Source organism: Oreochromis aureus, linkage group 23 (assembly GCF_013358895.1).
Source record: "Oreochromis aureus strain Israel breed Guangdong linkage group 23, ZZ_aureus, whole genome shotgun sequence".
Taxonomy (NCBI): domain Eukaryota; kingdom Metazoa; phylum Chordata; class Actinopteri; order Cichliformes; family Cichlidae; genus Oreochromis; species Oreochromis aureus.
Genome location: NC_052963.1, coordinates 39,176,183 through 39,198,639, shown reverse-complemented (window position 1 = coordinate 39,198,639; position 22,457 = coordinate 39,176,183). Strand labels below are relative to the sequence as shown.

At 40.7% G+C, this 22,457-nt stretch overlaps 4 protein-coding genes across 6 annotated transcripts; 2 read left to right on the top strand and 2 right to left on the bottom strand.

The window, feature by feature from the left end:
- Positions 1 to 9,833, bottom strand: vamp4 (vesicle-associated membrane protein 4). Of its 2 annotated transcripts, XM_031753883.2 has the most exons (9): positions 9,616 to 9,833; positions 8,782 to 8,919; positions 7,875 to 7,976; positions 4,980 to 5,026; positions 4,607 to 4,657; positions 3,587 to 3,687; positions 1,906 to 1,985; positions 1,429 to 1,480; positions 1 to 1,331 (listed from the first exon to the last, which is right to left on the bottom strand). In XM_031753883.2, the coding sequence occupies exons 2-9, from the start codon at positions 8,782 to 8,784 to the stop codon at positions 1,306 to 1,308; spliced, it is 462 nt and encodes a 153-aa protein (XP_031609743.1). In that variant the 5' UTR covers positions 8,785 to 8,919; positions 9,616 to 9,833; the 3' UTR covers positions 1 to 1,305. The 2 variants fall into 2 exon arrangements, with proteins under 2 accessions (XP_031609743.1, XP_031609744.1); XM_031753884.2 differs by lacking the exon at positions 8,782 to 8,919 and having other exon boundaries at positions 9,616 to 9,832.
- Positions 9,834 to 11,133: 1,300 nt separating this feature from the next.
- rangrf (RAN guanine nucleotide release factor) lies at positions 11,134 to 12,521 on the top strand. 2 transcript variants are annotated; one of them, XM_031753794.2, is made up of 2 exons: positions 11,134 to 11,206; positions 11,341 to 12,521. In XM_031753794.2, the coding sequence occupies exon 2, from the start codon at positions 11,354 to 11,356 to the stop codon at positions 11,933 to 11,935; it is 582 nt and encodes a 193-aa protein (XP_031609654.1). In that variant the 5' UTR covers positions 11,134 to 11,206; positions 11,341 to 11,353; the 3' UTR covers positions 11,936 to 12,521. The 2 variants fall into 2 exon arrangements, with proteins under 2 accessions (XP_031609654.1, XP_031609655.1); XM_031753795.2 differs by having other exon boundaries at positions 11,154 to 11,214.
- Positions 12,522 to 15,287: 2,766 nt separating this feature from the next.
- itpa (inosine triphosphatase (nucleoside triphosphate pyrophosphatase)) lies at positions 15,288 to 17,764 on the bottom strand. The gene is made up of 8 exons (XM_031753750.2): positions 17,607 to 17,764; positions 17,306 to 17,363; positions 17,147 to 17,211; positions 16,995 to 17,068; positions 16,872 to 16,903; positions 15,982 to 16,094; positions 15,825 to 15,901; positions 15,288 to 15,635 (listed from the first exon to the last, which is right to left on the bottom strand). The coding sequence occupies exons 1-8, from the start codon at positions 17,667 to 17,669 to the stop codon at positions 15,500 to 15,502; spliced, it is 618 nt and encodes a 205-aa protein (XP_031609610.1). The 5' UTR covers positions 17,670 to 17,764; the 3' UTR covers positions 15,288 to 15,499.
- A 30-nt stretch (positions 17,765 to 17,794) lies between these two features.
- mettl13 (methyltransferase like 13) lies at positions 17,795 to 22,378 on the top strand. Its single transcript, XM_031753946.2, has 9 exons — positions 17,795 to 18,068; positions 19,316 to 19,588; positions 19,670 to 20,138; positions 20,231 to 20,430; positions 20,528 to 20,717; positions 20,959 to 21,132; positions 21,239 to 21,451; positions 21,563 to 21,694; positions 21,908 to 22,378. The coding sequence occupies exons 1-9, from the start codon at positions 17,916 to 17,918 to the stop codon at positions 22,198 to 22,200; spliced, it is 2,097 nt and encodes a 698-aa protein (XP_031609806.1). The 5' UTR covers positions 17,795 to 17,915; the 3' UTR covers positions 22,201 to 22,378.
- Positions 22,379 to 22,457: the final 79 nt, after the last annotated feature.

The window sequence follows — 22,457 nt, the reverse complement described above, 5'->3', positions numbered from 1 at the left end:
TGCCCTTTAAAATCATTTTATTTCAGAGCAAAAAAAAGAATCACAGTCTTCCAATGCAATGCCAGAGTATTATACATCATTACAGAATCAATATTTACAGCCAAAATAAATATTAAAAAAAGACCATGTAGAGTTAATTCCAGACAATTACACCTATTCTTGTTCCACAGCTCAGCTTTCAGCACATAAATCGCCCGCCCTCCTTATAACGTAACCATACAGTGAACCATACAGTCCCTTCAGCGACGACGGGAACACCAGCAGCTAAACACTTAATAAGAAATCGAAAACAGTGGAGAAAAAGAAAAAGACAGAAGCAGCCTATAAACCAAACAGAACCATCTGCAGACTGAGAGATGTCATGTCACAAGTGGGAAAAAAAATTTGACAGCTGTGACCAAACAGGCCCGAAGCTCAGCATCTGAGAACAGAATGGTTAGGAGACATTCATAACCTTGGTGTTTTGGTTTGACGTGATTCTTCTGTACACTCTAACAATCTATGGTGATATTTGTTACAGAGCAGGTTCTTGTATGAATACATGTAGTTCCTTTCTAGTCTCTTGTTTCTGTGAGAACGAGGAAAGATACCTGAAAAGTGAAAGCAGTCAAAGCCACTGAAATGATTAAGAAAGAAACACCACTTTAGACCCCACAGATGAACCTCAGATGTTCTCCCGCCTTGTGATGGGCAGAAAAATGTGCTTTCATTCACCAAGCGTTCCCTTTAAACATTCTCAGTGTCCAAGCCTCAGAGTAAGTGAGCACACAAGGAAATCGTGGGCAGACATCAGAGGTTTATCTGCTGGACGTTTACAGCCTCTTTATGTAAGACTGCTGCAGCAGAAACAGACTGGCTAAACTAAGAGATGGTTGGCATCGATTCCCTGCCTTTACAATATCGATGTATATGATGTTACATGCAGGACTTGTGGTCAAGTCCTGCATGTGATATGTATCATGGAATGGAGCACTCCTTCACATTGACTAGAGGGCTGAGAGGTTTTTCCCAAACAGCACTGGTGGAATTTCTCCCCATTTTTTCCCCATGTGTCCCGTTTCTGGAGCTTAATTTCAAGTTAGGGATCAAACCAAGCCTTAGTACCGACCTCACTGTAGATTTATGTGAGAGTACAGTGATAAGATCTGTACTAAGTGGCAAGTAGAGACCAGATCCTTGAGGGTATAGAGGATGACACTGAAGAGGGTGTGGGAAGCTGGCTGCTGCCCCCTAGCTGGAGTGGAGGATTGTGTGCAGGGGTAGGTAGAGGAAGAGGAAGGTTGTCCCCATCCTCCTCCGAAGTCACTAGCGATATCGAAGAATCACTGGAACTGATGAAGAGAAGAAAAGAAAAAAGTAACAGTAAGAGAGAAGTTCTGCGCACTTTCTAAATTTACACTCTGTTCATGTATTTAGTATAATACTTACTAATGATAATCAGCAGGAGAGCAACAACCACCAGCGCAATAATCATCTTCATCTGAGAGAGAAACAACACATTAGACACAAAACACACAACGGTGAATATCTCCTGTGGAGGACCAAAAACTGCCATAATCATAAATACATGCAAAAAATAAGCCATTAAATGCATTAAACATAACACTGAAAGTTAATGTAGGCATTCATTAATATGTAAAATGTTCGTATAATTTGTATAATTTCTCCTTCATTATTGAAATGAAGGGAGCTATCATGGAGTTCAATGCTTTGCCTATTTGTAGATCTACTTTGGAAATAGCTACTTGCAGACTACAGATAACTACAGAACTTAAAACTTTTGCTAATCAGGCTGATTTGCTAGATTACCTCCTCATTTCCATAATGAGCAGATATTTAAATGTTATTTGTGTTGCATTTAATGGCATTCAAATATATATATTAAATAAGAAATGGATGCCCCACCTTCATATCTCTCCACCACATCCTCCTGTGCAGCTGTTTGGCTCGGCTACTGAAAGCAGACGCGTTGTCCGATAGGCTCTCTGCAACATCACATGATCACGGCACAGATGAGTGAAGGACACGTGAGGAGGGAAGTAAATCGAAGAGGACAAAAAAAAAAAAAAAAAGGACATCTGCTTATTGGTAAAGTAAACAATAAGCTGAATATTGTTTTCATTCTCAAGCTGGATAGGGTCACTCAAGTTTTTTGGCTCGGTGTTGTGCATGTGTAGGAGTTATGTAAGACTTAACTGTGATGGTGAAGTCACTCCTCTAAACATCGTTTTTTTTTTTTTTTTAAACCAACTCTATTGGCATCAATTGTTGTACAAGTTTCCACATTAAAACACAATGGAGCAAAAACACATTTCCTCCAGCCCTTCTCCAAACGACTCGCCCACACCACTGATTTTCTGTTTCTTGGATACCGTTGTTAACTTTATGTTTATGTATGATAACATGAAGGTAGGGTCGAGCTCCCTAGTGTGCATTGCTGTACTTATCTAAGCTTAGGTCCCTATTTAGAGTCTTTGTCTCTGCTGTTTCCATCTCCATGTTTACAACCTGTCACCACTACAGAGCAGTGCTCAGGCTTCTAAAAAGACGCTTTTGGAATTTAACCACAGACTACCTGCACATGGGTCAGAGGGCAAACTGCTAGTGTCAATTACATGATTGTAAATTTCTCACGTAAACGCAGAAGGAAGACTGAAGGACGACAGGCACAGCGGAGCCACAATTAGACACAGACATGTCCACATGCACAAAGACTCACATCAAAGACACACAAAGATGTGTTCCAGATGTGCGTCATTGTCTTGGTTGTCTGATCAACACAATAGACCTAAGCTGGAGTGCAATGTACAACATCTGTGTGTGTGTGACACCAAAAAAACAAATAAAAAAACAAATGCAGTGCAGCAATGTGTTTTCATTAGCGGCGAAAAAGAAGAGCTGTGCGTGTCCAACAAAGAGCAGTAAGAGCACAAAACCTGTCGAACGCTATAAGCTGCATACCTGGAAACAGTTACACAGGGATGCAAGGTATTTTTAACACTGCATGTATGGAGTCTATTCACATGCCATCGTTGCTACTGCACACCCGAGTCCTGCTGTTTGAAGAACTTTGCATAATGTTAATGCTTTTATCCTTGTCAAGAGCCATAACATATTTAATATTTTAAGGTTTACAGAAATTGTTCCATTTAATTTACGTAACACACCGACACAGTGTAAAGGCAGGATATCTTCAGTGCACAGTAACACTTAGCTGATTCTTTGACTTTGGAACTTCTTACCAGTTGAATACATCTGTTAAAAACTATTCTAAATTAGTCTTGCGCTGTAATGAGAGCTAACCACATGCTTGCATTACCATTAAAGTTGAGGGCATTCAACTTTAAGGTTGTTTGCATGCTACGAATGTCCAAGCCTCATTAGTAAATGACTTTCTTCTAAATTTGATGCACATAGCAGAAAGCTTTACTAAATACCCAAGTAACCCAAAATAAAATAAGTCTGTAGGGTCTTTCTGGAAACGAAATCTTAAAACAATAATAGTAATGGTATTTCCTGCCTTTCATGCTTGAGTAGTGCACACATGTCTGGTAAATATGCACATGTGGCGGCTCGTGTGTCTCACCTGACTTGTCCTGCAGGTCATCGAGTCGCTCGCCCCTCTCTATCACCTTGGAGATGTTCTCCTGCATCACGTCGATCACCTCGTCGACCTGCGACTGCACCCTGAGGACACAGAATCACAATGGTAGGACCGGTCTTATTTTGGTACAGTACAAAGATTCTCTATGTCTGGCCTTGTCCAGCTGGCAGACAATGAAAAGCATGACAGATGTCCTTCAGCCTCAGCGTGACCTGTCTGCACCTGTTAGGTATCTGCAGCAAAGTTCAAATCCTTTATTTATACTACTCATAACTGAGTATGCTATGAGTAGTTCAGATTACCCTTAGGTCACCCTTATCTTAGAGTAATACCACTTGGAGGCCTGAATGGTTAACAAGCGGGAAGAAGTTGGCAAAGAAACTCATGAGTGAGGAAAAATAATGATATAAAACTGTGGAATTTCTCTCTATAACAACTGTCTGCTCTCACTCACAATCAAACTGACTGTTTCAAACAAAAGCTCTGCAGTAAATTATCAGTCTTGGCTATCAGCTTGATTGCATGCTGAAGGTGGTATACAGTCATAAGCCAGAGCAAAACAAACAATTAGAAAGACATAAAAGAAGTATGAGCTGCCATCACGACACATAAACAACTACAGTGACCACAGCGGTTAAGGTTCAAGAGCCCCGTGAATTTAACATTCGTCAAATGTGCAGCTATGGCATCTAGTTTCATATGCTCACAACAATAACAAACTATAAAGTATGAATGGAGTGTGGAGAAACAAGTCAGAGTGCCAGACGGTCTCAACAATGACCTCCTCTGTTCTCTGTTAGTCTGCAGAGGGACTGAGACATCCTGAGAAGGTTACACAATAACCTGCACACGATGGGCTCTCTTACACAATCTGGTAATAACCAGCAGCTTTTGGTAAACATTACGAACCATAGTTACATAACACCAATACCAAAACCAGTAATGGAAATACTACTCTGACCTCTGATTCTTTGTTGTAATGAGGTATGTGTTTGTACTTACTGCTTGATTTTGTCATTCTGAGGTCCAAACCTGGGTCCTGTTGGCCCTCTCCTGAAAAACAAGCATGGATGAAGTCAAATGTACAGACTACAACCATGAATTGTGCTGATTAGTTAGTGTACTATGCTCTAACAATCAATATTATCGATATTACTCCCATAGACTGGCTACAACTTTAGACTGGCTATTAAACTTTCTCAATTTGGTGGTTGGTTGTTTTCTCTATGCTCTAAAACCTGGTCAGTATATGTCAGAAAAACATAACATCTTCACAGCCTGATTCATCTGAGCAAATTAAGGCTCTACTGTTTGAAATGCAACTTAATTTTAAATATCTAATGTATTATTATTAAATTCATTAACAAACACTCACAGAAAGAAGTCTTCCTCCTCATCAGAGTCTTCCTCCAACAAATTCCTCTGTAAAAGAGAAAAAGGTCAGAGTTCACAGAAGTTGGGACTATTGCCTGCCTGATATCTACTTTGGATAAGGAGGGACTTGGTCAGAGCACTAGTCTATTACCAACATTAAAGCCTGAGCAGATTGCTGACGAGTAGTCCTGGTGATGAGAACTCAAGAAACTGGATGTACTATATCCACCAAAAGGCCAAAACGCTGCTTTAGGGATCAATGACAGCCTTTGGCTTACTATCCTTCGAAGGTCAATACAGTGAATACAACATTAGCCCACTGCATCGATTAGCCAAAACATTAAAACCATTAACAGATGGTCTAAATACAGTCAAACTGATCAGCTTGTTAAAAAGCAGTTGTTTGCTAGGAAACCTTAGGTCCTGGCAATTAATCAACATGTTACTTTCACACCTTAACACCCTGCCTGAACACTGATGCCAAAAAAGTGCAACCCCATAGCAGCCCCCTGCAGGACAATAATCCCTAGCACACTGCAAAAAAAATCACTCAGGAACAGCTCAAGGAATACAACAAGTCTGACTAATGCAAGCCCTACCCTCCAAAAATCAAGTTCCACAGGATCCATGCTACAACCGGTCAAAGTTACAAAGGGCTCCAATATCAGGCTGTTGTATGATGAATGAACAGCAGACCAAAAGCTGAATCTCTGTTGGCCAAAGCCCAATAAAAACTCCTTTATCTGTTCTAAGTAGAGGTTGTTAGCGATGCCCCAAAATAAGGGCACCACTAAAATAATGCATAATAACCGGAGGAACACATAACCAATATACTAATAAGTTGTTTGTAAACACACTGCCTACCTACAAAGAGCTATGTGACTACGAAAACAGACACCTGATGTGTTTTCTTGTCTTATTTCTAAGACAGGCTCAATAAAAACCCAAGCTTGTGTTGCAAGACTGGCTGAATTCAGGCACACTATTAACTTTTCCCCAGATTTTGTTTTCCAGCCTGGTGCAGACTGGATGCCTTGTTATTACTGGCCAGGTGGGCAGTCGTCACAGTGTGCAGCAATAAAAATTCAAGTCTGTTGATCTAAAAATGTGATGTGTGAGAGCAGCCACTACATTACACAAGCACTGGAGTGAAAGTATTTCAGGGCAGGACGATCAGTATGCTATATCACTACCCTCACCTACGGTCATGCTCTTTAGATAGTGACTAAAAGAATGAGAGTGTGAATTCAAGCGGCAGAAGTAAGCTTTCTCTAAAGGGTGGCTGGCCTCTCCTTTATAGACAGGGTGAAGAGTGCAGTCATTCAAGAGGGGCTCGGAGTACAGACGCTACTCCTTCACATCAAAAGGAGACGGTTGAAGTGGTTGGGATGCCTCCTGTGTGAGATTTTCCAGGCATGTCCTGCCCGAAGGAGGCCACAGGGTAGACCAGGGACACACTGAAGAGATCATATCTCTCAGATAGCCAGGGAATACCTTAGTGTTCCCCTGGATAAGCCGGAGGACTAGGATAGGGAGAGGGAGGTTTGGGTGTCTCTGCTTAGGCTGCTACCCCAGCAAACCGGTGGCGGATAAGTGGAAGAAAATGGATGAATGGATGGACAATCAGTATGCTGAGAAGCCAACATAAAACTGTACAGATCAGATAAAAAAAAGAAAAAAGAAAAGGGATGGGACAACCTGTCTGGCATCTTACGGCGAATTATGCCACAAAATCACTGCAGTGATGAAAAGCCTGAACGACTGCTGGCTTTAATCAGGGCAAAAAGCACTCTGGTGTAAATTGCTAATTATAAAGAATAAGTGAGGACAGCTGCATTAAATTCTCACAGGAGAAGAGAACGAGTCTGTTTCTTATTGGACTGAAGGCAGGTGGACTATATCCACTGCTACTAGAGACTACACAAGAAAGGTAATCGATATTAAAACCCAACAGTGTGAAATTTTTATGAGAAAGATCAATTACATTTGAATTTCATTACCTTAGCAGTAACGAAGGTTAAAATCTCAATTCTTTCAGCCATGGCATTCACCTTCTAATAACTGCGACACCTATGGATGCACTGTAGTGTCAATTCTGCCAGTCAATGTCGGGCCAATACAATTTATTCTCCTGTAAATAAAATGGCATCTGCAAAAAATCTGTGGGAATGGTGGCCATAAGATCATAAAATACTTTATAAGTTAAGGCACTAACAATCTCCTTCTGTACAAACTTCTTTCTTTCTTTCCATTCGAGACAGCAGACGTGAAGGAAACTGTTAGCAATTATTGTAAAACAGGAGGCCGGGCACTGAAGGAAAAGCATGGGAGGTTATTTTGTTATGCAAGCCTCCCGGTAAGCTTTGCTTTGATCTCAGCTCAACACAACAGCAAACAGGATGACACAGAGGAAAGAGAGGAATGAACACAATAAAGAATAAGGAGGAGGACAGGGGAGGTTGAGGTGCGTGGGACGGGATGATCAACCTGATGAGGACCAGACATTTGGCCATAGCAGTTTCTAAAGCTTCACCCCTTAAAAAAAAAAAAAAGTTGTTTTGGTTCTCTCCCCTTATTTTTGTTGCTTTTCCATTATGACTAATCTGACAAATAAACTTTCTACATCTGATACAGGGCTTTTTCGTCGCTCAGGATGGGATCCACAGTCAATCCACAGTAAAAGTAATGTGTTACCCTATGAGATAGAAGTCCAGCATGTCCAGTACCCTCTTGCCCAACATCTGAAGGAACAGGCTCCATCTCTCTCCAACCATGAATGGTATAAGTGGTTTAGAAAATATACTACATGTCCTACTTTGCTTCTCTAACTGCGCATGCAATTTGTTACAAACCCAAACGCCAAACACCAGCTCCTCCATGTCTATTTGTGTCTCACCCTCTCGCTGCGAATGGATCCCGTGACCTCATCGTCGTTGAGGTGTCGTTTAAACTTCGGTGGCATGTTGTCTTCAGGCTGCTCCTCCCGGTCTGGCTCCCTCTGTAGGGCAGGAGAAGAAAAGTCATCAATGAAGCTTTACCACACTGTGGGAGAACTTAAAACAGAGTTAGATACCTGAATTGAGAAGATTCCAGTATTGGTAAGAGGAAAGGAGTTACAGACATAACCACATGCAGAGTTTACAAACATACTGAGAATCTAAACATTATAAATGACTAAATGTGAATTCACGGCCCAGCAATACAACTCTATTTGTTTAGCTACTTTATTTCACTGTTCACTACACTCTTATTGTTCGGGATATATTGAGCCACTTTAATGTAAGACATCTGTATTCTATTTTATTCATCTGAGCTAGTTTACTTTACATAGCCTCTTTACTGTATCAGGTTTAGGAATCTCAAGAGTGTAGCTCAAGATAACTGATTTTTGCAGTCCCCAAAGTAAATGGATGTGATGTTGGATCAGATATTGAGTTTCCAGCTTCTCATATACAAGAAACATAATATTTTTTAAAACAGTCCAAAAACAGATATCTTATGAAGCCGTTTTAAATCCAAATCCTTCTGGTGGAGCAGGTGTTGAGTCTCACTAGATATGAAAGGAAATGTCATCATTGCTCTCCATGTAACACGGAAATGGAAAACATGCTGTTCTTCCAATTATGCACCCTGGAGTCTGTGTTTGGGTGTTTCATGCTCCAAAGAGCAAGACAAAACACACACAGATGCTTCATTAAAGGGCCTCTGTGACACTGAACTAAACAACATGTGGCCCTCAGTGGTAATATAATCACAAACACACACACACAGAGCCTCTGTTAAACCAACAATACAACTTATACCATTGAATCCAGCTAGTTCTGACACAGTGGCTTTCTCAGATTCCTTTTCTGGCACTGCAGCTGGAAAACTGGGCCTTTCAGCGGTCAGAAGAGGAGAAGAGCTTTCCAGTAAACAGAGAAGAGAGGCAGGGGACAGATCTGAAGCAGGAATAGTGTGAAGAGAAAGAAGCCAGAGTTACATCTACGTAACATGTTAAGGCTCAGGCAGGAAAGCAGGAAGACGTCTATTCCAAGAGTCAATTTTAAAGGTAAAAAACTGAAAAACAGAAAGAAAAGCAGTGATTTATTACATAAAGGAAAGGCTTGGTTTCACACTGGAACAAAAGACCTGTGGAAATTGCTTAATGTTGGCTGTTGATTATTAATTACCCTAATCAATTCATTGATTGCAACTTTAAGCAAACAGAAGAAGAACGAAAAATCAATCCCACAATCAATTTCTATCAAGGGAGGAATACCAGATGAGTAAAGCTTGGCTATCTGCAGCCGATTTCCCCCCTTTTTTCTATTACAAGTAAAGTAATAGTTTTAAGGATCCCTCAGTTTAGCAAAGGAGTAAAACTGAACACACAAGCTCACAATCTCATAAGCTAATTAACATTATATCACAGCCGTCAACAACTTTAGCAGGTCGAGCTGTTTGACAGCCTAAATCTTAGAAAATAATATTCCTGTCAACCTAATTAACAATGAAGTTTCAACTCCACAATACGAAAAACAATTTAAAAGCTACTACAGCTTAGTTACACTCTTCTTTATTATTTTACCCGTATCAGACAGGCCGCTTAGCTACCAAGCTAAGCTAAGCTAAGCTAAGGATGCTAACGCGGCTACCTGCTGTTTTCCACAGGATCCGCCGCTCGAAGCCGGTAAACTCCTCCACACAGAAACTCAGAAATTAACACGAAGGCTTAATGCGACTTTACGGATCTGTTTGATTCATCTCAAATGCTATCAATGACCAAGAAACACGATGATCATTGTGGATGCCAGCTCTCCTCTTCCTATCTTTGCTCGGTCTGAATCAGCTGACCAGGAAATCAACACAAACAGCTGGAGGAGGAGGAGGAGAAATTGCTGCAGATGTTTTACGGCCTGCGGAAAATGTTTTACCTTACGTTCTTTTATGCAGTAAATATTCCACTTCTACACAGAAATATATAAAATATAATAATAACAACAACAACAATAATAATAATAATAATAATAATAATAATAATAATAATAAACCAATTTTCAGTGTAATAAGTAGACTGCTTTGACTTTTGTCACAGGAGTGCGTGTTTTTACAGTGTTTTATGAGGATTTCATTGTTTATTAAAATGTCTTCTTCCACCTTATCTATACAAGAAGTTCAAAGTAATATATGTTTAGAAAGAAGAAAAATCTGGTCTCTTCAAAGAAACAATTAATTTTACCAATGTATTTATGGTGCCTTTACACTATTTATTACAAACAATCACCAGTGCTGAGACAGAGAATTGTACCAAGGATATTACCACTAGTTTTTTCTAATAAATACGGTAAAATAAGTTTTAGCTGATCTATAAATAGACAGATTCTTCCGCTCTTTCTGTACATTACATGCTTTCTTCTTTATAACATTTGGGTTGCTTAAAAATGTTGAGCTGATAACACTGACAACTTAACATTTTCGAACAAAGAATACGTTATTTTTACTCATAAAGGAAAAGACTGAATCGTTTCTTTCCCACAAATCCAAATGAGACCAAACATAATTAATGTATCCAACATCTTTTTAAAGGTACAATGGGTGTTGATTATTAATGAACCTAATCAATTCATAGTTTGCAACAAAAAAAAATTAATGGATGTATTTAACATCTTTAAAGATATTACATGAAATTATTGTCTTTTATTCTTGTTTTTTTAATTTTTGGTTTAATGTTAGATTTATCCAGCTTTTTACCTCGTTAAGGGAGTCTTTTGTTTATATTTGTCATTTGTGTCATTGTGTCATTTCCAGGTCATTTGAAAGAAAGGTGAATCTTGCTATGAAACAGAAAGCAGGAGTGGGATCATATAAGTTTATACTTGTCCTTTTTGAGCACAAAATTTGTGTTACTTTTATGTAGATGAATAATATATTGGGAACTTTGTTTTGTTGAACGTCCATGTACGTCATTTGGACATTCAGCATTTAAATGTTCGAATTAAACCTACTTATATCTTTCTTTTCTTTGTTTTCTTTTTTTTTTTGCTATGTATGTTATGAGCTTGAAAACTAAATCAGAAACTTTAGATTTATAATTTTTAAGTTTATTCTGCGAAATCGTTTCTGTCGAGGTCTGCCACACCTGTAGGTGGCAGCAGCGTGTTTGTTATAATGGCAAAAAAAACACACACGCAACAAGAAGAAGAAGATTAAGTTTTCACCGGAACCACATTGACCGTGCAGTGGGAGGTGAGCTGGTGAGCTGCAGATGTGTTCAGCAACTTCACCAAAGCTTCTGTTTTTTCCTTTACAATTTTTGTTAAGTAGGTGGTGTTTATGTAGGTGGAGACGGTCTCACCTGTGGTGTTTCTTTCTGTTTACAGGCTTCACAGAGAAATGCAGAGTGCAGCAGGCAGCGCTAACGAGGCTCATCCTCTGTTTGGAGGAGCCCTGTCAGCTGTGATCCCTCACAGCGCCACAGATATCAGCGAGTTGAGAGAAATCCCGGACAACCAGGAGGTGTTTGCCCACGCCCACACAGACCAGAGCCTGATCGTCGAGTTGGTGGAGTACCAGGGTCAGGTGGCAGACCAGGATGCAGCCAGGTACCACTTTGAGGACATCGCGGGAAGCAACAAAGCTCTGGAGCCGGGGGCTTTTGAAGTGACTAGTGTTGTGGCTCTGCCCAAATCTGAGCTGTCCCTGTCAGAGTGCAGCACTGCGTGGATGCTGACTGGGACTCAGTCCGTCTCTAAGTTCAATGAAGAAGCAAGGAATTCAGTGACCATCCACTTGGGCCTGTTCCGTCTGCCGCAGTTCTCCACAGATGTCCTCATCACATTTAATGACCCGCAGAGTATCAGCCCTGAGAGCAGCAGTGCCTGTGCAGTGGGGACACACCAACAGCCCTGGATGGTGAAGGACTTCCAGCGCCTCGTACAGACTCTGACTCTGCATAACCCTGGGCTCTTCGGGTAGAGCAAGTCCACTTTTATGATATGGTGTCTCTCGGTCTCTCTCCCTGTGGGACATTAACAACATTTTTAAAAAGCAGACTGGTTATAGACTATATTTTTTAAATTCTGAGCTTATTCCGTTTGCATCAAATGTCATACAACACATCTCCCCAGTGGAATAGACCCTTTATTTAAAGCCACCTTTCCCCCGTACCATAATGCGGTTGCTGTCTTTTAAAAAGCGCTATGTGGGGGAAAATGCTTTGTAGAATAACCTCATAGTTAAACTTTTTTAAATCTCTCAATCAGTTCAGTAGTTAATTACATATTTTAAGAACATTTTGTGCATGGCGTCAATGCTATGGTCTGTTTTAGGGCTGAGATATAGTCAGGTGTATGTTTTCATGCAAATAAAGTTTTCAGAGAGCAGCAGTCATGCTTCTTCCCTGAAACACAGGAGTCCCTGTTATGCTTTGTTCTATTTAAAAACTGCAAACCAAATATGACAAGAAGGCTCCCACTGTTGTTTAGTTTTATTTAAAGTTCAAATGATTGGTGTATACCATGCCACTGTAGTCTGTATTAAATCTCACATATTGGATTAATATGAGCAAATTATCATTCATTTGAAGACATTTCCTTTCTACGTAAAGGTACAATTGGGTCTTGAAATGTTTACAAGGTGATAACGTTTCAAAATCAACTTTAATTTAAGGACTGAAACAAAACTATTAACTGTTGAAAAAATTAATGACTTTATTATGCATATCTGGAATTACTTGTCTCATTCTCTCTGTATTTTACTCCAAAACACTGCCGTTGTACTTAAGCATGTTTTATGGAGACTTATTTATTTTAATTTATTTAAACTTTATTTATACAGGTAGTCCTATTGAGACTCAGTGTCTCATTTACAAGAGAGACCTGTTTCAGACAAAACACAAGTAAATTAGAAATGACTAACGAAGAGAAATACCTTATTATTATGTATAAATCACAATCTTCCCCTTAGGACTACTTGATTTTAAGTTTGTAACACCCAGATTCTGATATGCTCTTTATACTGGCTGTTTTTACAGCACAGTGGTGATAAAAGTAGTAGCCAAAAGTCAGTGTACAAGTCAGAAGGTTATGGCTGAAATTAGATCCCAACATCCCTCTGGAGAAGTTAAATACAGGAAATATTCATGGAGCCCTCTGTGCCTCCACAGAGAGCTTCATGGTTTCGTCATAAACAGTGAAAACGGAGAGGACCAGTCCCAGCAGGAATATGTATTAGGTCAACTGTTTCCATCGTGCACACCAGTGGCCTCATGGTGGATTAATTCATTAGTCTGAACCCTAAAATCCCTTGAAGACACTTCATTCAAGAGTGAGTTTGGTGAAACCAAATTTATAGAGTGGAAAATGGCCTCTATTAAATGTCCTTCTGGAGTCAGATTTTTTTAGATGTCAGCATTGTAAGTCATGTGGTGTATAATCAAAGCCTTTTCCAGGTACATGTGTTATTGTAGGAACAAAAAAATATTTTTAACTTAAATCTGCTGTTAAATAAAACTCATCACAGCAGGAGAATTCAGGTAAGTCGTGCATAACAAATAAAAATGAAGTAAAGTCTGTCTCCCCAGTGCCACATCAAGCCATCCTCCTCCTCTGGCACAACCACGACTGATTAAGAATCTTGTAAAGTCAGGCGTCCTTTCCTCGCAGGATCCTTGAGCAGCACATTCCTTCATTAACCAAAGCATACTCTCTTATTAGAACAGCAAGTTTCCTTGGATAAGCATCGTGTTGGTTCTGTTTGTAATAAAGAATGAAAACATCCTGTGTTTCCCCATGAGGGCTTTGGGGAAAGGTATTCGATTTGCAGGTCGTGTCAGGAGACGCTTTTCCAGCTACCATGGACTTTCAGTGCCTGGAAAAATGCCTATTACTGACTGGCTCCTGGGCACGTTCTATAGTCTCCAGGTTTTTCGCTTGTAATGCTTGTCGTATACACATGAGTGAGAGTCAGTTTCAAACAAAAGAACCATTGTCTGTTTCTGCCATGGTAGAGGAAACTGAGATATAGTCACAAATTTAAAAAAAACAACTATTTTTCCTATTCCAGAAATCAGTATCTGTATTACAGTTTTTTTAAACGGTTTCCAAAAACTTTAAACCTAAAGTTGCGTTTAAGAAAATTCAGAAACTCTATAGTTTGGATGGTACCAAGAGTAGACCTCTTTTTCTTGGAAACAGATTTTTTTAAAGTGCTGCAGACACTCTTTAGTACAAAAAAAAAGGCAAGAAAAATGAGCTGCAAGTAGTACTAAAGTAAGTAAAGTGGAGTGAATGAAATATATTGTCAGATTTCTAAATATGAGGATGAAGACACTTACATAGAAACCTACATAAATATGTCCCAGGGACCACATAACACATTATCAGCCAAAAACTGTATCATATTAAAAACATGAATATCGTTCCTGTTAGTGGGCTTGGACAGTGTATTGAAATTTAGGTATCATGCCCTAATGATATCTTTCAAATGATCCAACAGTCACACAGGCATTTCGGCTTCGATTAATGCTTCAGCACTTACAGTAATTGTTTTGTCTTTTACCTCTAGTAACCTGAAGCCTGGCAGGCAGACTTCGTATTCTGGGAAAAACTGGTAAAGTGTCCTTGAAGAGAAAAAAAACAGCTCCCATGTTCTTTTTTTTTTTTTTTTTTGCAACCTTCTACTTCAAATCCCAAATTAGAGTTAGAGGTCTAGAGAAACAGGGTGGTCCTGTGTTTGCACTTTTATTTATAAAACTGTCACTTTTACCGATTATCAATGTCATTAACTACATGGGAAAACGTTACAGTGTACAGTCCTTCATGCAGGAAAGTGAGAACAATACACAAGTGTAACAAACACGGCATTTAGTGTGTTGATTAAAGTGATTAAACATTTGGTAACAGTAGGAGCAGCACTGACACATGCTTCTACTGCTGTGGAAGCATGCATCACTGATTCAATACATGTGGGAGATATTAGTCACAGGTGTATGCATAGTTCCTGCTTGGAGGCTTTCAGCTCATGGGCCATTTATAACCCAAGATTCTCTGTTATCACTGTGGTGTTTGTACTGAACACCCCGCTCTCCCCTTCAGGGACCCTCCCCTCTCTGGACTCAAGCCCTGTGTCTCACTCCCCAAATCTAGGAGCCAGTCTCAGCCACAGAGGAGTCTGCTGCTCTCATCAGGACCCTGGAGCTCCTGTTTTTCATGAATTATGCTCTTCCTCAGTCTATCTTTGTCAGTCCTTGGAAGCAAAAACTCAGAAGGTTGTCTCAGAGTATCCAAGAGGTAATATTCAAAGAGAAATGTTCACATAGATGGGTGGATTTGTTCAAAAACATTTATTAAAAAATAAGAGAAAACAGATATTACGCAGCACTTTGCCTGCTTAAGAGACTACGGGTACGCATCAAAAATGTTTTATCTTTTATATTTTTCTGGGCTAACAAACAGTTTCTTATTAAGGAATATTTTCTCCCTTTATATTTGATGCATAATACTGCAACTTCAAAGCCTGAAGTTGGAGCAAAAGTTATCTTTAATCTTCCTCCTTTTTCTTCTTCTTGGTCTGTGGTGAGGTATTGTTGGTTTGAGAGAAATACTCAGACATGGCAGCAAGCGCCCGGTACCGGTGGGAGATTGAATTTTTAACTTCTTTGGGCAGTTCAGCATAGCTGCAGAAAAGTGAAAAAAAATTAGTTGTGAAAATTATTATTTGATACAAATTTTAAATAATAACAGTAATACTTTATCCCAAGTGCACCACATGAAGCAAAAAGGATTTGTATGGTTGATAATGCAGAGGCAGTGTGTTAACCTCTGGCTCCCCTTGTTGGTCGAAAAGGGGAAATGGTTTTGCTTACGTTTTGTCATATCCATCTGGCTGGAAACAGGGATCCCAGCCAAAGTCTCGAGGCCCCCTGGGTTCTACAATGCACCCCTGAAAATACCACAGGAGTCAATTCAAAATACACACACAAAAGCACAAACACCAGGACAGATTTACAGAGACAGACTGACCTCTGTTTTCCCTCTGAAGAGCTGAATGGGTTCATCTTTCCCAGCAGAGAACGCAAAAGTGCAGAGAGCCCATGCAGATTTATCCTCAAATCCAGCTAGAAGTTTGTACAAACCTAAAACGTATTTTAAAAATAATAATTAAAAAAAAACAAAAAAAAAAACCCAACTCAAAAGTCAACACTAGTTTTTCTAAAGAAGCTCTGCATAATCCCAGAATGTTGATTTGGTTTATGTGAAGTAACCGTGCGACTTCTTCAGTATCAACTGACTGCAGGTTTATAAACAGATTTTAAAATTTAACTCTTAAGGTGCTTGCATAAGAATGAGCCACACAATCAGTTGATGACTGCGGATATGCAAATATGAATGGCCATGAGTACTACTAACAAAGAACCGGGGAATGGCTCCAATCACGGCATTGTAAGATGGTAAGAGATGTACTATTAGAACTGAGGAAGGGAGCCTCTATTTTTATATCAATGCCCTCCCCGCTCAAACCTTCATTCATTCCTGTCCAGGATCTGCACATCTTCATCAAAAGATTGGCCTCTGGCTTGTAGGTGTAGACTGTCGAGTTCTGGCCTGTTCAGGTAACACTTCCGTGCCACATACCTAGCCAGCAATTTTCTGAAAACAATTCTAATTGGCACATGACTCATTGTTAAGCAATGGTGCTGATCTTTATGCAACTGTACTGTCTATAAGGTTTGGGAGCCTGCAGAGAAGTCGTCTGGATAAGGGATGACAGGTTTCTCCAATTGAAAGCAATCTGCCAAAATGAACTGAATCAACTTTCTGGGATTTCCTAACTTGATTATCAAGCATCCATCAAGCTCTGCATAAGTGTGTTTAAACAACACATTCTAGATAGCATTTATTTCATTACTTACCTTCTGGTTTGAGTTTTTCCAGGAACCATTTACTATGAAAACAAATATTTGTTTTTAAACTGACGCTCACTATCACTATGTAAGATGATATAATTGAATACATACTTTAGATAGTTTACTTACATGTAAGGACCAGGTAATCCCCCCAAAGCTCTGAAACATAGACAGGTGTCCTCTACTATGACTGGTCCATCAATCTGAATTTAAAGGGGAAAAAAGCGTTTAATACACTGTCTTTAATTAATACGTGATATGGCAGTGGTTTTATATTGTACCTGTCGTGCAGCCTCCTTACACTTCTGTATGGAGATCTCATCTGGCTCTCCCTGGTATTCAGGCACTGCATAAAGAAAATTTTGCAAGAGCAATGACCACATAATTTTTATCCATGTATTTATTTTTCTTTAGCCAGTGGTGTTACTTTTGATACTCACAGTCGATCTTTTTCGCCACTAGTTTGTAGGGAAACTTGTCGCCCAGGATCTGAATGACCTGATGAATCACAAACAAGCAGACGAAGCAAAAAAAAATTTAAGGCCTTTTTGTGGCAAACGAAACAAGGGATTTCTGGATTTGGTTACTGCTCCAGTCTCAATCTCACTTTAATTAGCCAGCACAACATGCAGCATGAAAAGGACCGTTAAATGAACACATATTCTTCCTGGAACGGATTAGAAAGTCCACTCCGACCGTAAACATACAATCCACCTCAGGTATGAAGTATTTGTTTCTTACTTCTTCAAGTTTTTTTGCGTTCCCTGTCACGAAAACCACAGACCTTCCAGCGGGTACCGCCATGATGAATTGAACCCGGATGACTAACAACAACGAACCGAGCACTTCCACATATGCAGCGACCAATAACAGTAAATCTGAGAGCCTCAGCCAATCATCGTTAAGTCTGTAGGGGCACTCCACCAATCAGCAAGCGGTACTGCAAGCAATGTTGTCCGGGTGGAAATCAGAGCCAAGTGCCATGTGGAGAAGTGGCTGTAGGTTCAGTGACGGTAAAATCTGCAACGTTTTGAACCATCGCAGCCGACCATGAGTCTTTTACCTCGCACCGCCGAGGAGTTCAGCTCTGCTGAGTACTGGGAGAAGTTTTTTAAGAAGAGAGGGGAGAAGGCTTTTGAATGGTATGGAGACTACAACAAACTGTGCGGTGTGCTGCACAAATACATCAAAATGCAAGATAAGGTAAAGTGGGTGACGAAGGGGTTTGGCGCAACACTCACTATTTGTTTTAATACTGCATTAAGAAATTTAGTTTGCCAGGTGATTTCAAGAGCAACGGTGATATGCAGAGCTGCAGTAACTACAGAGAGCTGATATGCCAAAAGATCAGAAAGAGAAAGAACACTACAGAGGCAATGTTTGTTTTGAGTGTTTTAATGGAGAAATATAGAGAAGGTCTGAAGGAGTAGCACTGTGTCTTTAGAGAAAGCATATGATAGGGAGCCAAGAAAGGAACTGTGGTACTATGTGAGGAAGTCAGGAGAAGTATTTTAGGGTAATGTAGACATATATGAGGTGTCCGGTAGGAGTGACAGATTGGTTGAAGGTGGGGGTGGGATTAGATCGGGGATCTGTTTTGAGCCCCTTCTTGTTTTCTGTGGTGATGAATAGATTGACCATTGATGTCGGGCAGGAATTTCTGCACATGACAGACAGACACATAACCTGTGGTGAGAGTAGGGATGCAGACGGGAGGGAGCCTTGAGAGATGCAGTATTCTCTGGATAGACGAGCGAAGAAAGTCAGTGAAACGAGACAGAATACATGTTTGTGAGTGAGAGGGAGATAGGTGTAACAATGAAGAGGAGCAGAGGTAGCAAGTTTAAAAAGTTGGGGGCAATGAACAGTCCACAAGAGAGGTGAAGAAGAAAAGGGAATGTGGAGACAATTTTCAGGGTAATTTGTAACAAAAGTATGAAAGCAAGAGTGAAAGTGAAGGTTTACAAGATGGTACTGAGACCTGCTATCTGAAGACAGTGGCACTAACAAAAAGACAGGAGGCTGAGCTGGAAGTGGAAGAGTTGAGGAGTTGAGTGTATCAGAGGAAAAACTCAGGTCAAGCAGTTTGGAGACAAAGTCAGAGAAGCAAGGATGAGAGGGTTTGGACCTTTACAGAGAAGAGATGGTGGATATATTGGACAAAGAATGCTGAATATGGAGCTGTCAGACAGGAAGAAGGGAGAATGACCTCAGAGAAAGTTCATGGATGTAGTGAAAGTGGACATAGGAGGATGTGAGGGACTGGGTGAAATGGAGGCCGATCCTCTGCTGTGATGATCCCTAAGGAGAAAAGCTGAGTGAAGAAGAAAAGTTTACCAAATCATTCACCTCCTGAAATGTTTACATACGTGGGTGTTGCTAACACTGATTGTGCATTGGCACATTTCCTGCCTTGATAAGTGACCACTAGCTTTATTTCTGTCCTTCAGGTGCTGGTGGTTGGTTGTGGTAACTCTGAGCTGAGTGAACAGATGTATGATGTTGGCTACAAGCATCTGACCAATATAGACATTAGTGAGACTGTGGTCAACAACATGAACCAGCGAAATGCTGAGCGCAGGCCAGGCCTTACCTTCTATCAGGTGGATGCTACTAAAACTCCATATGAGGATGCAAGCTATCAGGCTGCTCTGGACAAGGGCACCTTAGATGCTATGGCATCTGAAGAAGAAGGAGCTTTGGCCAGGAACATGCTCACAGAGGTGAGAAGCAGGTTGATCAGGCTGTGCATCATCAATATACATCTCTGCATGAACTTCAGTGTAGTTTTCTTGTGTTTCCAGGTGGGTCGTGTGCTAAGTGTTGGGGGTCGTTATGTCTGTGTGACACTGGCTCAGGAGAGCGTGATCAAGTTGGCTGTGGAGCATTTTGTTCAGCTCGGCTGGGCAGTGAGGCTCCACTGCCTGCAGGAAGAAAACAGGACAGAGGAAGACTCGTTTGCTCTGCCTGTTTTTGTTCTGGTTTGCACCAAGTTCCGTCAGCCTATGCCCACACCCATTCTTGAGATGTGCCTCGGAGAGGATGGAGCCCCTGTCCGTCACACGCATGTTTCTGAACTGTTGTCAGCTGTGAGGGAGCATCAGGCTTACTCCGTCTTGAGAAAGAGGCTCCGGACGAACACTGATGCCAACTCAAACCTGTCGCTCACGCTCTGCCATGCAAAGACCGGCTTTCCCAGATATACTCTTACAATACAAGATTCTCCACCAGGTGCTAAGGTTCCAAGAGCTAACCAGTTTGCTATATTTATTGGTGAGCCCAGGCTTTAATTCATCAAGTTTCTGCCTTCTAATATAATTGGGTGTATTGAGTCCTTTGATTATGTTTGTTGTTTGTTTTGTCAGTTCCTCAGGGGAGTGAGACAGCCTGGCTCTACAGCTCTGGTGAGGGGCGGAGGCAGCTAGCAGCCAGTGCTAACTTTCGACGCTTGGTTATTGTATCAATGCACAGGAATCAGGAGTACACAGACATGCAAGCTGTCCAGTCAGAACTCTCACCAGTGGTGATGGACTTGGCTCCCCCCGGTATGCCAGCCAACCACCAGGTAACCACTCATAAGTATCCCTTTTTAAAAAAATGCTGTGTAAAACATTAACAGTCTAAAGAAGCACTTTCCTTTGTGCTCCTTTCCCTGTTTTCAGGTGCCATTTTTGTCTGTGGGAGGTGACCTTGGCTGGCGAGAGGAGGTTAGCAGGGGTGTGAGTCAGCTGAGTGGGGAGTATTGCGTGGAGAATGTCAAAGGAGAAGACGGAGAACTGTATCGCCGACTTGTTTTCCTGTCTAATGCTGCCCTTGTCCAATCAGAGAGCCGTCTTGTCTCATCAAATACTGGTAATGTCTTTTACTTTGTTGATTTTGTTTCACTTAATAATAAAGTATTTTTATGAATGGTCTTTTTACAAGTAAATAATTAACGCACCAAGCACAATCAGTGATGCACAGACATATAGTATAGGGAGATTACCAGTTAATACCAGAATGCAAGAAACTGAGCAAACCAAAACACAAAAGGAAAACACACAAGATGTTGAAGTTGTACAGCTCTTAACTTTATTGTTTTGTATTTGGGCAGCGACAAGTCAGAAGAGAAAGAACAAAAGGAAGGCCAAGGCATCAGCGGCATCAGCAGCTCCAGCAGCATCTTCAACCTCCATGACTGTGGACAGTGGCTTCCTCTGCTGTGCTCACCATGAAGTCATGGTGGCTTGTCTTGCTATGCTTGGCGTGGGCATGCCACAGAACAAAGGTGTGTGTATGTAGGAAGAACCTATCATGTAATTCATGCATTTATCCCTCTTCAATTGCTCTAAAATATCATATTCAATTAAACTTCATTCCCTAATCCTTCCTAGACATCCCAGTGTCAGTGCTCCTAGTGGGGCTTGGTGGAGGAGGCCTTCCACAGTTTCTGCGGGACTTTATGCCCAATGTAACTATTGAGGTTGTGGAACTAGACCCAGTTGTGTTGGAGGTGGCTAAACAATGGTTCGGGTTTCAACCAGATGACCGTTTGACTGTCACTCTTGGGGATGGTCTGGAACGCATTTGTGCACTGGAAAAAGAAGGTCAGTGAGGGTGTGGATTACAGTGCAATTAAAAGTAATCCAGTGAATATAATGGGTCATCACTATTAAAAATAAAGTATGTTTTGTTTTATTTTTTTTATTTTTCTCTAGGTGGTCATTTGTTTGATGCCATCATGTTTGATGTAGACAATAAAGATAGCACTCTGGGTATGAGCTGTCCTCCTGCTGCCTTTGTAGAAACCCCAATCCTGCAGAAAGTCCGTAACTTGCTAACTCCCAGAGGTACAGAATCATTTTAAAATACTTTATCTCTTATGCTTAAATCTTTTTTGCTAAATTGATGTGACACTTGCAACCAAAATAAAATAGACTTGTAATAAACAGCCATACTTTTATCAGTCTCAAACGTGACATGTTACTTTTTGATAAAAACAGTTTATCAAAGTTATGTGCTTAGTTTCCAAGTAATATTCTTTCTTTATCTCTCCCTGCCAGGTCTGTTCATACTGAACCTTGCATGTCGAGACCCAGCCCTGAGGAAAAGCGTGCTTGAGCGTGTAAGTGGTGTGTTTCCCACCATCCTGTCTCGAAAGATCGAAGAAGAGATAAATGAAGTCCTTCTGTGCTCTCGTGGCGAAAAGGAGACATCGGACGCCACCCACATTTTGCCATCTTTAAACCAGGCAGCCAAGAATCTGCAGAGTGCACTGTGCTCCAGCGGGACTGAACCCAGCCGTAGGCCGCATATAGACATTGCAGAGTTGCTAAAGGACTTGAGAATAGTGTGAAGCATGTTTGTGACCATTGAGGGTGAGATTAACCATGTGTCGGGACAGTTTTTGAGATTGTGTGACAAACATATTAAAATATGGGAAAAAGTGCTTTGACTTTGCCATTCAGTGCAATGTCATTTAAAGTGTATATGTGTAACATAAACAATCACAAATAAACGTTTTATCCTTTAAACTTAAGTAGTAGAGTGTTACTGAAACTAATTCCCAATGCTGTTAGATGTCATAGATGGGACTGCATTATTTCACCACTA